We start from the raw sequence: 17,052 nt of genomic DNA on the forward strand, positions 1-17,052 counted from the left end.
TTCTTTTATATTAATTAACTATAATGATAATAAATAGGAGTAAAATTCAACTTTTTAAATTGAATGTAAAAAATACATACAACATACAAACTCATCCTTATATTTTTCTTTATTCGTTTTTAATACTCGTTCTATTTTAAATTAATAAAATATTTAATTAAGTTTTAGGTTATTTATAAATTTGTATTTTTTCCAGCTAAATTATATTTTAATTATTTTTCTATTAGGTATTTAAAAATATTATATTTTTTAATTGAGTTATTATTTTTTATGACTGTTATCTTTTTTTTTCATCTTGTTTTATTATTTTTTTCATGTTAAGAAATATAAGATTTTATAATTAATATAGCGCAATTTGTTAGGTAGTTTTCATTTTACATTAACAACAATATTCACAAAATTTTATGTTTATTAATATTTAGAAAAAAAAAACTGAGAAGGAAAGATAATAATTACATTACACAATTAATAAAAAAAATTAAATAGTAGAAACTCAATTGAAAAATAATTGAGTACCGTATTGAAAAAAAATATTAATAGAGGCTCAATTTAAAATATACAAACTTTTGAGAAACTTTAAATTTAATTAATAAAAATCTCGTAGTTTATTAAACAACCTAAATCACTTATATTTGGTCATTATTTTAGAAACATTTCCTTTTAATTTCTTTCGCAATAATTTTTTTTTATCCTCACTCAATTGTTCTATTTATTTAAAATTCACAAAGTTTACTCGATTTCACTAAGTTCCTTTTCTTTTTATCACAATTTTAATTACATTTTTTTTTATCACAATTTTAATTGCATATTTTTTTTTTCTTTTTGTTGTTTCATTCAATTTGAGTATTGTATTTTATAAAACAAAAACATCAATTTCATTAAATAAAATAATTTTCATGACATTCATTTAATAATTTATACTTTTTTTAACGTTTTTGCTTATTATTTATTTTTTCTCATAAGAATGTTTATTTCTAAATTTCAAGTATTCAATAAACCAAATTTAGTTTATTGAATAACATAAAGAAACTCATATTTTTCTATTTGATTCTTAATTATTATTTTTCTTTATACAAGCATTTTTTTTTGTTAAAACAAAATTTATTCCCTCAAAATTACCTGACTCATACTCATCCAATATCCATAATTTGTACTCAAATTTTCAAAGTATTTTTTTCTCTTATTATAATCATAATCTTTTATGTGATTTCATTCAACCTTATATTTTTCTTCAATTTTATCAAATTAATACATTTTTTTTTCATTTTTACTATGATTATAATTATTTGATTTTTATTCAATTACTATTTAGTACTCTGATTCAGTATTCATATACTTATATTTTTTTCTTAATATTTAAAGTTAAATAAAAATTATTAATATTTTTTTACTATGGAATATTTAACATTATTATGAATATTTGATATTTCACTTGTAGCATTTTATTTCATAGTCTCAATCAACCTGCAACATATCGTTCTTCCTCCTGCTATGTTTGTCTCTTGTTGATTTAACAATAAATAAATAAATTGTTTCATTAAAGAGTGGCAACAATTCCTTTTGTCTAACGATTCAGGCAAATTAATTAGCAAATTCAAATTAATTTAGTAACAAGTAAAAGTTTTCAAAATACCCAAAACTAACAACGTTCAGATCCATATAATCAGATATGTAAAAATATATTTATTTTTTGCACATGACTAAGGAAATATATATTGTAGTGACAGAAAGTCAAGAAGCATAGACGAGTTACTGACCATAATAATAATATTAATTAAAGCAGAAACATAATTTTAGAAGAAATCCACCATTGAATAGACTTGGTGTGTAGTTGAATCAAAGGCATAACAACAATAATAATAATAAAAAGTGATGGAAAATATATATTATAGGTGTAAAGTTGCATGTGTCTGCATCAATATGTGAAGGCTTATTAATTACTAAGCAGTGATTTATTTAAGGCTTTCACGTGCTCTAAACAGTGATTACCAAAAGTTCACGTTATTAACAAAAAGTGTCCTTTCACATTATTTAATGACTTTAACCGACACTCAGCCAAGCCCTGTTACACATTCTATACTATTATGGCAACAAATCAAACTCACTCATCTTCATATTTTATCAACAATATCAAAGCATATCACACATATAGGGAACTTATTGGATCGTTACTATATTCATGAGAGGAGACAAAAAGCTCCTCTAAATTCCAATCATAAATATTGTTAGCAAACTTCTATGCATGCAATTATTTTTCTTAACTCATTCTATAACTTCTCAATGCTCTTTATGCCAAACAAAAATTATAAAGTCTTATTTATCTTTCGAAGATGTAATATATATATATATATATATATATATATATATATATATATATATATATTTTTTTTTTTCTCAATATATTTTCCAAATTTTAAAGGAGTATAGGTTAAGAGCTGTGAAACTTTAACCCTAAATTAAAAACAGCTTGTAAATTGTGATTTATATTTAATCATAAATTATTAATTGATTTTATTTTTAGTCAATATAAGATTTTTAACATATTTATCATACTTTTAAGATAGATTTTACTAATTTATAAAATAAAATTACGTTTATTTATATGTGAAAAAAGATATTTTGATATAGATTTTTTTGACAACATTTTGATATAACATAGGTATTATTTTTTATTGGTTCACAATTTGTTGTTGTGTTGACATATATTGGAAATTCTATATGGATTAGAGATAAGACTAATTATAATATATAAGTAAAGTGTAAAACATCACCTTAAAAACCGATTTTGTGGACTTGAGTTATGTTTAAAGTCCATTTTTAAACATGTATTAGAACATGGTTAAAGTCTGTTTTAACTATATTTATATTTATATATATATATATATATATATATATTTGTAGGATTGAATTAGACGTATTACCACGTTTAAAATCTAATAAAAAAAATGATATGTGTACGGTCTTAAAATATTGTAAAAAAATCTGTATTAAAGTATGATTGATATTTATAGACTGTGAATTGTAGATAAAGTTTAGGAAGTATACAAGAGAGAACGTGTTACAAGATGCACACATAAACGTCAAAAAAGATCCTATAAAGTTGAGGTTGTGTGGTAGGGCAAGAAGGGTTTGTCTTGCCATGTGAAAAAATAGCAAGATTGTATGAGTTAGACCCCACTTCATATGTGATCCTCTGCCGACGAAATGAACGAATCACAATGGCCAACCTAAAACCTCTCTTTTTGCTTATTTAACCATCATCTTATGGATACATTAATTACATTGCATTACATGCATATCCCAAACAGTATAGGGGTCTTATTGCTTAACCATGGCATCGGGTAACCATGCTTTATCCAGACTAACACCGAGTAACTTCTACACTTGGAATAAACATGAGCTAACCCATCAACGCGTTTCATTTTTAGGCTTAATGCTTTTGTGGTGTGTGGCAATTAAGTAGGTACTTGTGTCTGCAGATATGAATAAATTTCACATGTTTGTATTTAATGTCTAAGCAACTTTGCATGCATGCCAGCCAAACATCGTGTCTTTGCAGATTCTGGATGAGTAATGGCCTCTTCTATTAGGCCATAGCACACAGGTTAAAGGTACAATATATACGGATTTCTTATCTTTCAAACAGATTATGAATTTATGATGATATATATATATATATATATATATATATATATATATATATATATATATATATATATATATATATATATATGTATATATAATATATTGATTATGATCGTACCCTGTAGGTTATGTTTGCTGCATCTTGATTAATTGCTTCTTGATGCTAAAATGAAGAAAAATCATTGAAGCTGAATGAATGAAAGGCTGAGGTTGAAGTTGGGATTCTTGCATTGGTAACTGAGGATAACAGAAGCAAATCAAATGCACTGTTTGCACTGTTTGTGGTTTTGTCATATTGCAATTTAAAGTTGACAAACGCCTTTCCTCGCATCCAATGTGTAAATGCCACTCATAAGAACGTTATCTTTGTTGTTATCTGATAAATAGTCATACTCAAATTTTTACCACCACTTATTCATTGACACTTTGGGTGACATTTATTACCATGCATCAAATTGTGCTAATAATTCAAGACAAAACAAGAGTAATTTCAGAGAATTTTTTTCCCTTGTAATCATTAGTAACTATTCCTTACATTTAATGGCTTGAATTCTGGTATCAGTACATAATTAGACACTGATAGGATAAACTTGTCAACTGGCATTAATACATGAAAAAGTAAGCAGAAAAATGTAACAATTAGAATGAATTCATGAACTTTAACTTTTATAAGAAAATAAATTTTACTCGCTTTAATTTATGCATAATTATAATTTATAAGAAAAACTTAATTCATCACTTTATCTTTTTATAAGTGGAACATGTTCAGTTTCAGGATCAGGTGTTATACTTTAACAAGCTAATCTATGCTTTCATTCTCAGATGACAAAAATTTCATCTAAAGAGGTTTTGTCATTTTCCACAAGAAAGATTTTATTGTTTCATTTCTGAAAAGGCTTCAGGTGAAAGAAAAAAGGGCTTTGGAAATAAGGTAACTTTTGCTTTCCGAAACAGATTGTGACTTGTTTGGACTAATTTTACTGCAGTAAAACTTGTGTGTGTGTGTTTTTTTCTCTTGCAGGCAATTTGCAAGTTAGTTTAGTATGAAGAAAAGAAGATCTTAAATCCATAGCCTCCTATAGTGGACTCGAATTCCATTTGAATTGTATGAAACTGCTTTCACATTCCCGTTAAAAAAGCATAGTTTTCCACAAACCAGATTCCCTAGATCCCTTGCTCTCTCACAGTTTTCAGCATTTCCATGGTCCCAACAGCTCAAATGTGTCTATCTGTCTGTCAGGTTGATGTTGACTCTCCTCTATTTATTCCTTTCCAATTTCCCCTTCCATTTCCACAAACAACTTCCTTCAAGGTTCAGCTTCTTTGAACTGATTCTCTTCCTTTTCACTCTCTTTTCATCTTCTCTTTCACTTTTTACACACTATTAACTACTCTACCTCTTCACCTACTTCTAAATAATCAGAATTTATTGTACAATCCTCACTTATTCATACTCCAATGATTCGTTTATGCAGGGAAATGGCTCTTCTTGGATTTCTTCTGGGACTTTTCTACATGGTGTCACATGTCAAGGGCTACGGGGGTTGGACCAATGCACACGCCACTTTCTATGGAGGAGGTGACGCTTCTGGGACAATGGGTATGTTTTTCTGCACAAATGTAACTCACATTGTCGTTTTTACCTTAAGTGTATACTTTAGCTTCTTAGCTTTAGCAACGTACAGTAACGTGTATATCTCTCAAATTGCAGGAGGGGCCTGTGGTTATGGAAATCTGTATAGCCAGGGTTATGGAACTGATACAACAGCACTGAGCACTGCACTGTTCAACAATGGTCTGAGCTGTGGTGCATGCTTTGAAATCAAATGTGTGAATGACCCACAATGGTGTCTTCCTGGATCCATCGTTGTCACTGCCACAAATTTCTGTCCACCCGGTGGTTGGTGTGACCCTCCCCAACACCACTTTGATCTGTCTCAACCTGTTTTCCAGCACATTGCTCAATATAGGGCCGGAATTGTTCCTGTAGTATACAGAAGGTAACTATAACATTTTTTCTCATTTTTTCTTTACCACAAACGAAACTATGTCGATGTCAAGTTTAAAGCTGAGATTTTTTTGTTCATGGATTTTGAAGGGTGAGATGCAGGAGAAAGGGTGGAATCAGGTTTACCATCAATGGCCACTCTTACTTCAATTTAGTCCTTGTGACCAATGTTGGAGGTGCCGGTGATGTGCATTCTGTGTCCATCAAAGGGTCAAGAACCAGATGGCAAGCCATGTCTAGGAACTGGGGGCAAAACTGGCAAAGCAACTCCTACTTGAATGGCCAAAGCCTTTCCTTTGTAGTTACCACTGGCAACGGACACAGTGTGGTGTCATACAATGTTGCTCCAGCTGGTTGGTCCTTCGGGCAGACCTACACTGGAAGGCAGTTCAACTACTAACCAACCCTTAAATGAGTACCTTTTGAATAATGTTCAGTAAGAATATTACAGGTCAAAGAACCTAGTTACACCGGAGTATAGTAGAGGGATATTAGTGTTGTGGGCTAAATATCAAGATCATTTAGTCCCATCTTTATATATATATATATATATAATTTGATTTACATGTATAGCAAGCATTTGCAGATGATGTGCTGGCTTAATTTATGCTATGCCTCAGCAAATGGAATCCTTGCTGTGTTGAGAAAGAAAAATTGTAAGAAAGATTCTTGAATGTGTCCTTGTACTTTAGTTGCTGCTGAATGAATGAGAATGGTTATGCCTCAACGGCTTAATAAAAAGGAACACTTGCATGCATTCCTTTTAAGTGTGGTGGACAGAATGAGTGATTCAGGTTTCTGCTCTGATCTCTCGTGAACCAGATGTAATCATTTGTTTGGGTTAAGTCCTATTGGCCAAAGTAAAGAACAAACGGTGTTCATCGTTACCCTCTTCTATTGCATGTATAAAGTATCATGTCTGCAGCTTTTGTACTTTTCGTTCTTTTCATTTTTCTCTTGTCTTTCTTGCTTTCTGCTTCATAGCTAAAACCAATCTAAATAAACAGTGGTTAGAGTTATTTCATTCGCCTAAAAGTGTGTAATGATGCGTTCATGTATTCATCAGTCAACATTAATTAAGTGGATTGTCCTTAAAACAATTTTCAAAGTCTGTATTGGATCTCGGTTTCCATTCTTTTAAAACTATTTTTAGTTTCCAAACTTTAAACAAGAAAAATGTAAACTATAATTTCCACAGCAACTTTTGATAATTTCATTTTATGTGAATTGGGCCAAAAAGTCCTCTAATTTAGTCCAAGGACAGACATGCAAAATTAACCACATCTACTGATATAGAAAATTACTTGAAAATGATTAGTAACATGTACTACCCCAATCATTCACAATTTGCAGAGCAACTATGTTACTGTTCTTCCTCTTAGATTTTACCCAAGCATAAAAAAAAAAAGTGGTGTTTGCATCTTTCTCTTTTTGTCAGATGACTTCTGAAAAGTCAAATTCTCCTTATTTTGAAGGAAATGAAATAAGTATGAAGTATAAATAAACAGAGTCAATGGATTTGGTTGTTCTGTAATGAGTCAAAACATCCATTAGTCGTAGAAAAATAGGTATGTGCACCAATCTCGCCAAGATTCATTATGTAAGAAAACTGATTTTTTTGTAAGTAATGAAAATTTAACCTAATAAATTGGTGAACTTTACAGCAGTGTGCAGAAGAAAAAAGTGATACTTCAAAAAGGTCGATAGAGGTGTCCAGGCCCTACTTTGCCTTGGCTAAGTTATGAAAACAACTTGAATTGACCCCACCTTTATTGTTTTTATGAATTATCTATTTGTTCATTTAGCTCACTTTATTGAATAAGGACAACTTCACTTATTAAAAATTGACTTAATTAATTAGTTAGTTGTTTAGTATGATGGGTTTTTTTTTTTTGGATTCAATTTAATTTATTGATTTTTAAAATGTTTAATTTAAATAATAAAAAGACTAATTGAACAAAAAAATAATAAAGAGATCAAAATAAATCAAACTAACAAATTAGAAGACTAAATTATTGATTAAGTTTTAAGAATGACATGAAGTTTATACACAACTAAATAAAAGATAACATTGAATCAAACAAACACAATTTGCTTATTAACATTCTAAAGCTTCCACTACATGTTTAAGACACTTATTGTTAAATAATACCAAATAAATTATAGATTTAATTAATAATTTAATATTTATTATTCATTTTTATCAAATTTGTGTCAAAATGATAATGGTTGTAGATGTCATAAGATAAATAATGGAATTGTGTCGTCTCAAAGAAAATAAAGAGTTTGAGAAGAAAAATGGCATAAGTTTTATTTTCTAATGTGGTTAACACTAATTTAATAAAAGAGATAAAAAAAATATGTATTTAAAAAATAAAAATTACAGAGCTGGAGGAAAAACAAAAAAAGTGTACACTTTTTGGTTATAATTAAAAGAGTAGAAGTAAGAAGAAGACAATGCAATGTGAAAGAATTTCATTTTGTTATTGATGAATGCTTAAATGTCAAATTTATTTGTCAAACATCCATAGCTGTCTCCATTTGACCATTTATATCTCCAATCACTAACACTTAAAGTGCATCATTTTCTCTTTTATGGTCAAAACCATTTTGATGAATCCACTTTGTGTTCCCACTGAAAATTAAATTGACCACCAATCACTCATCTAATTAAGATGCCTTATGTTATGTCTCTGAAATTTCTTATCTTTTCAACGATTTTCTTTTACACGCTATTATACAACATTTAACTTTGTTTATTTTGTAAATGTATATTTTTACTATAAATATGTCGTTTGTTTTTAGAAAAATAGTAACAAAAAAGGTGAGAATGTTATCAAAATAAATTAGTTTACAATATATATATAAAAAAAAGAAGTTATTGATTTATTCTAATCCAAACAAAGTAACACTCCACGGGAAAAATATTGAGTAAACGAGCAAATTCATGAATGAAAATATGAGACTCTATCTTTAGCAATACGTGACGAAAGAAGTATATTGATAGTGTAGAATTAATTTTATGCTAAATTTAGAGATTTTTAAATTAGATTTTTTAACCACTGGAATTTTATTTTTTAGGAATGTGGGTCCGTCTATTTTTCTTAATAATAGAAAATTTCATTCTCTCCTCCATGCTTTCTTTTTACATTCAAAAATATGAAAAATTCGCACTTTATTCTTCTGATTTAACTTTTTTTTACGGATTTTGCAAATTTAAATATCAACAGTATCTTTTAACTGAATTTTGTTTTTCATAAGGTATTTTTGACTTTAAATTATGCAATCATTTGACTTTTAGGTAACACAATCTTATCGTTTTCTTAAAAAAAAAATACAGAATTTAAAAAAATTCTACATTTTGCAACATGGTAAACTTTTTGGATTGCATTGCACAATAAAAAAATATCTGTTTTTACTTTTATATTACAGAATTTAAAAGTCTTCTTTTTCATAAAAAAAAAAAACTTTTAACATAATACAATTTAAAAGTCTAATTTTTTTTGTAAAAATTTTGTTAAGAATGCACAATTAAGACTATTTTTTGTATAGAAAACTTTTATAATGAATAATTCTTAACTTACTTTTATATAAATCAATTCTAAATTGTATAATTTGTATTCTAAATTACATAATTTGAAAATATTTTTCACATAAAAAGAAATTTTTGAATGGTAAAGTTTAATGGTCATTTTCTAATATTGCATAATATAAAACTAATTTTTGAATACTAAAAGGATTATACAATGTATTATTCCAAAAACTCATTTTTGTAGGACTTACATATACAATTGTCATTACTATATTTTATTTATTACATTATCGATATCTCAATTTTAATTTCAGAATAAAATAAACTCACAACATTACTCAAATCCTATAATTAGTCACTTTGAACCTCAACTCATAAATTCTAATTTATTTAGTCCTCAACAAGCAACAATGAATTAAGTTTAAGAGTATTAAAATTACTAAGAAAACATATTTTATCTTTAGATACGAGTTTCGTTACATATACAATTTCAGTTTAGAGTCAAAAGACATTTTTCAATACATCAAGAACCAACAAACAAACGATTGATTATAAAGTCACTACAACACAAAATTCAAATACTAAGTTGAATTAGACATACATACATATACACATTCATACATACATACATATATACACACAAACATACATACATGTATACATACATATATGCACACATACATACATGTATTAACAAGACAAAAATAAACAATAATTTAGTTCATTACATCTAATCTCAACAAATAGGGTTAGCTCTCCAAGGTAGAGAACCTAAGGTTTACAAATAGAGGAGAAATAGATAAGAAATTGAAACTAAAAAGAAGAGGAAAACTCTTTTCTAAGACATCAAGCAGTTGTTCAAAGTTGCATACGCTTCCCATTTGTATTCACATCTCGCATTTGTAGCCCATTTTATTTTTGTAAATACTCTTATTTTGGGTCACACTTGTGTAAATATAACTATAATCCTCTCTTTTTGTATATATTTTTGTGTCAGGAAGATCTTCTGCCACATCGAATAACTTTGGTGACCCAAAGAAGCAAGAAGATCAATAAAATGGTGGAAGTTTAAAAGCCTAGGTGGCGTTGAGCGCCACCTCTTAGCGTTGAGTGAAGTAATTACAAAGAGCTTCTAGGATTTCCAGTACTATGCGCCACTTCTCACTACTGAGCGCCACACTTCTAGAGAGCATCTAGGGCTACCACAAAGGCTGGCGTTGATCGTCAAAGCCTAAACGTTGAGCGGTGACTTTGTTGATGTGTCAAAATGCTCTATTTAATCAAGTTTTCTTGAAGTAAACTAGGTCTTTAGTGATTTGGAGGCACAGTTTCATTTTGTGGAGCTCATGGAGTCTATTAGAGGCTCTTAGGACATCTTCTTCTTCCTAGCCAAACACTAACATGCCTAGACACTAGTAAAAAACAATCCAAATCCTAACCTGAAAAGGGGGTGAGATGTAAGGACACATACTGATAAAAGAAAGAGAATGATAAGGAGAGCTTCTTAAACTCAAATGTAGTTGAAAGAAGGAGTCTGGTAAGAAAGGTTCTTGAATGTTGAGAAAGAACAATGAAAAGCTAATGGGGAAGGGCAACGCTGTGCTCATGGAAGAAGAAGAGGAAGAATAAATGATATTAGTCAATTAGAGTTTTTAATATAATTTAATTGAAGGGTAAAATAGAGATATAAGATTATATGTGAGAGCAACAAGAAAATAGAGAGGTGCAGAAAGAAGTTCCCATATTTTTTATTTGCTTAAGAGAGCTCAAACACGCATGAAGCTGTCGCTTGTGTTTTTGGGTTATATTCAAATTAAAACCTAAGACAAAGTTTCTTTCAATGTCTCTATAACTTTCTTTTTGCACCTTTATACATTTTTTCATATATTTGCCCTTTTTGAATCATATAATTTAGGAATATTTTTTGACTTTTAAATTCCATAATTTGAAAGTGAAAAATAAATTTCAGAGTGCAGTCAAAAAGTCATTTTTTCTATTAAAAAAATATTTATGAATTATATAATTCAAAAAAATATTTTGACTTCTGAATTATATAATCTAAAAATTATTTTCAAATTATACAATTCATAAATTATTTTTTACTTTTAAATTGCAGAATTCAAAATTTATTTTTAATTTTCGGATTACGCAATATAAAAGATAGATGACAAAATAGGAAATTTCTTTTATATATGTGAGAGTGCATAAAGAAATTCAAGGTGGTGTAGGAAAATATTTATGGCTGTGCAATAAGAAACTTCCAGCTTAAGAAGTTGCAGTCCAACGCATGTTTAACCTTGTGATATTTGAAAGGCACAACACAACCTCTCTCTGGTAAGCAACTTTATAATATTTTTATAATATTTTGATCACACGTTAAGAATTTCTTTATCTCAATGAGAATTGGCTTATTGTTAAATAATATTTAATTTTTAGCTAAAAATTGCTAAATATTAAAAAACACTTAATGGATTACGAAAGTAGTCAACGGTATCTATTATATTTATATGGCCAACCTGCATTAAATTAGAAGTGATGTTTTCGATCTCAATTTGCGAAATAATTGGTCAATTCATCTAAATAATAAAAGTATAAATTTGACTGCACTTCCTAGATTTTTTAAAAAAACGAAAAAAAAACTTACTTCTATGTTTTTTATTCTTTTCATGTAATTAATTAATTCAAATTTCAAGTTCACATGATTTTATCATGACAAGACGACTTATATTCATTTTTTTTATTTGGATATTTAGTACGAATTTTAATCTCCTCATATTTTTTAAAATGTATTGAATTTTCTGTTATATCCTTCCAACATTTAAAATACAATAATACCATAGTGTTGCATTTTTCAATAACAGAAAATACCTATAACTCATGGAAGATTGAATATTCTACTGTTCTTTTTAGAAAAAACCTCAATTATCTCTTAAGTATATTTTTCAAAAAATTACTTGAATTTACACGTCACATCAGAAAACAGATAAGAAATCTTTTAAACGTTTGAAAATATAATATCGCAATCTAAATAAAAGTAGTTCGTATGAAATAAAATCATAACAGAATCACATTATAAAAATAAAAGTACAAATTAAATAGTAATATTTTGAATTAATACTTTCAATAACATAACCAAAGCATATTAGTAGATTACACACGGTTCTTTTCAATCGAAGTATATTTTAAAAGCATACTTTGAAAATTTATTTCTAATCAACAATTGATTTAAATTATTAAAGTTTATATATCTCTAGAATATAAAATTCAATAGAAGGAGGATAAAATTAAACGTTATGTTAAATTAAAAAAAAAATCAATTGACACAATTTATGCTGATAATTTTTATTGTATAGCTGGTTATTTGAAGTTTTAATAAACATTACAAAGTTAATGTAGTTTGTAGCTACTTAATTCGTAGATTCATAAAAATTCAGTAGTTACCATATAGATTTAAAAATTTCTAATATTCATAAAAAATATTTGTTACTTGTTACAGTGAGAGATTGGTGATAGCTTAGTTGTACCTTTCACACATGGTTACAAGTTTAAAGGCTGAAGGAAATTATAATTGGTTTTGGTTAGAATTAGCTGGTACAGGTAACGCATTTTAAATTTACTTTAAAAATGTTAACTTTAGGGTAAATAATCTTTATATTTGTGTTGATATTTTTTTTATCTGTATCACAAATATTTTTAAAATCATCACAAGATTTAAAAAAAAATAATGATAAAGTAACATAAATTTATATTTATTTAACACACATTTTAAAAAAAAGTAAAATAATCAGAAAATAAATGTTTTTGTATTTTTTTAAAAGATAAAAAAATGATAATATTAAATGAATATAAAAAGTTTATCTGTTTAAAAGTATATTTATTTTGATGTTTTTTAAGGGATGAAATAGTTTATGGCAAAGATATCCAAAAAGTCAGAAATTGAGTTTTAGAGCTTACCTTCCACAACGTGAAAAACTCTCTCACCTACCACCAACTCTCGTTCGTCCCATTCATGGTATAAAAAAGAACGAAGATTTCCGCTGTCATCTTGTTTCTCATGACAAGTTCTTCATCATAGTTTATTCCCACCAAACCCATTTTTCATCGAACTTTGCTGATAAATGGAAAACCGGCAGCAATCATCAAAAACTTCTGAACTAGATGCTCCTCTCCATTCAATTGGATTTGAGATTCAAGATTTGTCTCCAAAAAGGGTAACTGGCTATCTCCCTGTTACACAAAAGTGCTGCCAGGTTTTGCTTTCTTTTCCTCCAAACCACACAAAAAAAGAAACCTTTTACTTTGTTCTGGTTTTTTGTTTGTCTTTAGTAAAGATGGGAACTTGATGGTTTAATTTTGCACATGGTGAAGCCCTTCAAGGTGCTGCACGGAGGCGTGTCGGCATTGGTGGCAGAGGCTCTTGCGAGCATAGGTGCCCACATGGCTGGTGGTTACAAAAGAGTGGCTGGGATTCAGCTCAGCATCAACCATTTGAAAAGTGCTGTGCTTGGTGACATGGTCTATGCAGAAGCTACCCCTGTAAATGTTGGCAAAACCATTCAGGTATTTCAATTTCTTCTTTCTCTTCTTCTTGGCTTACTCCACAGATCCAATCAAATAGACTAAAAATCAAACTAATTGATAATAAACTACCTCATGATGTTCTTGTTTTCTGGTTAGAATAAATGTGCACGTGTTGTTGACCCAAAAGAGTAAAGTCCGTAGGGACACTATGGTCGGTAACATGGTAAGGAAAAAGAAGAGGAAATAGTGAACTTGGTATATGAAATTGTATTTTTTTGTTCATTTTTATTTCTTTATTAAGCAAGTTATACATCTGTCTGAAATATATACTAAATATTAAAATGATAGAAGCTTTGATTTCAAATATTTCTTTTTTAGATTGGCATCTGTGACAAATAAAATACCAAGATAGGTTGAATTATTATTTATAATCTGGCTTTAGGAATTGATTGGAACTAATAACCCTGTAAGTATATTTTAGGATCTGTTTTTAAGACCATTCGTTTGAGATTAGTTTGTTTCCCATCTAAGTTTTTCATGAAATCAGGTATGGGAGGTGAGAATCTGGAAGCTTGATCCTTCAAACAAAGAAAAGAGATCTCTGACATCATCGTCAAGGGTTACTCTACTCGCCAACATGCCTGTCCCAGACAATGCAAAAGATGCAGCAGAAACACTCAGGAAGTATTCTAGACTGTGAATATTCCTGCTGTTTAATTTACTTCTGCATAACCAAAACTTTCTTCTTTTCTGAAATACAATGAGGAAAAGATTGTTTTGAGGGTCTAAGAAAAGCATCACTGGTGCTTCAAAATGTAAACCATTGTAATAATTTATTGCTTAAATGGAATGACAATTTCTTGTGATTATAAACTGATTAATATATGCGATTTTTTTTTTCTGATAGCATATTTTTTTTTTAATCTACGAGGATAGCACATGATAATATTTACCTCGATAGTATGATAGAATGGTTTTGTAAGAAGTTAAAATTCAGTTTTCCAGAAATTAAATTCTAATTTCTTATTTTAATAATTTTTGCAACAAAATTTCTTAAAATACAGTTTCTCCGAAAAATTGAATTCTAATTTTAGTTTTTAATAATTTTTGTGAAAATATATATTAAAAATTTTCAACTATTTTTTAAACTGTTGAAAGATTGAACTGTTTTTGAAAACTTTTTTAAAGGATTTCTAAATTTGTTTAACATATTTTTTCTAAATTTTATTTTTTAATTTAAAATTTAATAAATAATTGGTTTAATTTGATATTTTAATTTAATTTTTAAAATTTTAACAATTTTTTTCAAATATTTTTATTATAAAGTTTACAAAATATTTAATTTATTTTAATATAGATTATTATTTTAAAAATTATTATTACAATTATAATAATAATATTAAAAATAATAACAATAATATAAAGGGTTAAATATGTTTTTAGTCCTTATACTATCAAGCGGTTTTGGTTTTAGTCTCTTGTAAGGTACATTTTAGTCCTCCTCCTTAAGCAAACTTTGATTTTAGTCATCCAAAACTAACACCGTTAAAAACCAGCTGATATGGCTAACGGTAGACTGACACAATTTTTTTTTTTGCGCCGAGTGAGTGTTTCTCACCTTTTCTCCCTCGTCTCTTCCTTCTATCTTCCACCCAACCTCCCCGCCCTCTGCAAAAAGGTCATTGACAGTGTCCTTGTCGTTTTCGTTGTTGTTGTCGTAGTCGGCGTCGTCGTTCTCGTAGATCTTGACCAAACGCTTCTCGATGTCCTTGAGGGGTGCCAGAATGAGAAATGGGGTGTGCGGATCAGAACACATTAGGGGTCTGCCATCCTCGTTCCAATTGCACAACGAGACTAGAGTCTCTTCTCCAGAGTAGGGAAAAATTGCCTCCGCTGCATGCTACGCCACAGCCTCCGTCGAATCAGCCGCTGCTAGCCGCAAGGTGAGTGTCACTAGCGTCACCGATCACCGCTAGGGTCGCTACCGGTTACGTAGTCAATGCCACTACGTCGAATTCCTCTCTTTTCTCTTCTTTGCGCACAATCAGGGATACCCTTTCCCTCTCCTTCGAGTTCAAGACTGCCGCCACCCACGAAGCTAACTGCCGTTGCCTCTGCCAAACCGGCCGCCGTTCACCGCCGAGTGCAGCGCCTGCCGTGGCGTCAGATCCTTCCTCAGCTTGATTTTTCCTTGCCGCAATTCTCGAACGTTAGAGATTTGGGAATTTGCTATTAAAAGCCTCTATCCTAGAGGTGATTCGATTGGGACTCCGCTTTGGGCTTGGGGGTTTCATTGTTGGAGGTTAGGAAATGAGTGAGTGTGATTTTGATGTTATCTTAGTTAAATGGAAAAGCGGATTCGGGTTAGTGTTGGTATTATGTCCTTGTAGGTAAGTGAACTTGGAGTTTTGGTAATTAGAGGTGAATTTGGAGCTCGGTGGGAGGTGATACCTGTCGGGAGGTTGATATCGGTGGAAGATGGAAGGAAGAGACAAGGGAGAGAGAGGGAGAAAAGGTGAGAAACACTGACTCAACGCAAAAAAAAAAATCGTGTCAGTCTACCGTTAGTCACATCAGTTGGTTTTTAACGGTGTTAGTTTTGGAGAACTAAAATCAAAGTTTGCTTAAGGAGGATGACTAAAATGTGTCTTACTTTAAAAGAGGGACTAAAACCAAAACTGTTTGATAGTATAAGGACTAAAAACATATTTAATCCTAATATAAAATCTAATTTAATATAATTTAAATATTAAATCATATTAAAATATTAAAATAAATTAATTATATATTAAAATATAAATTAAAAATAAAATTAAAAAAAATATGTTAAATGGTTCGAAAACATTTAACATATATATTAACGGATTTCAAAAACCTATTAACATAATTTTCTAAATTTTATTTTTTAATTTAAAATTAATAAATAATTGAGTTATTTTAATATAATTTAATATATTAAATTATGTTAAATCAATTATTGTTGTTGTTATTATTATTATTAATATTATTATAATTGACATAAATATTATTAAAATAATAACATATATTAAATTATATTAAAATAAACTAAATATTTTTTAAATTTTATAATAAAAATAAATTAAAATATTTGTTAAATTCAAAAAATATATTAGAATATTAAATAAATTAATTATTTATTAAAATTAAAATTAGAAAATAAAATTTTAAAAGTATGTTAAACGGTTTAACGAAGAAAACCATTTAATATATTTTCTTAATTTTTATTTAATTTAAAATTAATAAATAATGAATTTATTTTAATATTTTAATGTGATTTAATATGTTAAATCAGATTTTATGTTATTATTATTACTATTTTCAATAT

General features: G+C 28.7%; 2 protein-coding genes across 3 annotated transcripts; both read left to right on the forward strand.

The window, feature by feature from the left end:
- Positions 1 to 4,885: 4,885 nt before the first annotated feature.
- On the forward strand, positions 4,886 to 6,410 carry LOC108327699 (expansin-A1). The gene is made up of 4 exons (XM_017561387.2): positions 4,886 to 4,957; positions 5,121 to 5,245; positions 5,357 to 5,645; positions 5,744 to 6,410. The coding sequence occupies exons 1-4, from the start codon at positions 4,890 to 4,892 to the stop codon at positions 6,051 to 6,053; spliced, it is 792 nt and encodes a 263-aa protein (XP_017416876.2). The 5' UTR covers positions 4,886 to 4,889; the 3' UTR covers positions 6,054 to 6,410.
- Positions 6,411 to 13,099: 6,689 nt separating this feature from the next.
- On the forward strand, positions 13,100 to 14,612 carry LOC108327159 (1,4-dihydroxy-2-naphthoyl-CoA thioesterase 1). 2 transcript variants are annotated; one of them, XM_017560893.2, is made up of 3 exons: positions 13,100 to 13,396; positions 13,554 to 13,745; positions 14,254 to 14,612. In XM_017560893.2, the coding sequence occupies exons 1-3, from the start codon at positions 13,304 to 13,306 to the stop codon at positions 14,404 to 14,406; spliced, it is 438 nt and encodes a 145-aa protein (XP_017416382.2). In that variant the 5' UTR covers positions 13,100 to 13,303; the 3' UTR covers positions 14,407 to 14,612. The 2 variants fall into 2 exon arrangements, with proteins under 2 accessions (XP_017416382.2, XP_052728779.1); XM_052872819.1 differs by having other exon boundaries at positions 13,103 to 13,435.
- Positions 14,613 to 17,052: the final 2,440 nt, after the last annotated feature.

Source organism: Vigna angularis, chromosome 2, assembly GCF_016808095.1.
Source record: "Vigna angularis cultivar LongXiaoDou No.4 chromosome 2, ASM1680809v1, whole genome shotgun sequence".
Lineage (NCBI taxonomy): Eukaryota > Viridiplantae > Streptophyta > Magnoliopsida > Fabales > Fabaceae > Vigna > Vigna angularis.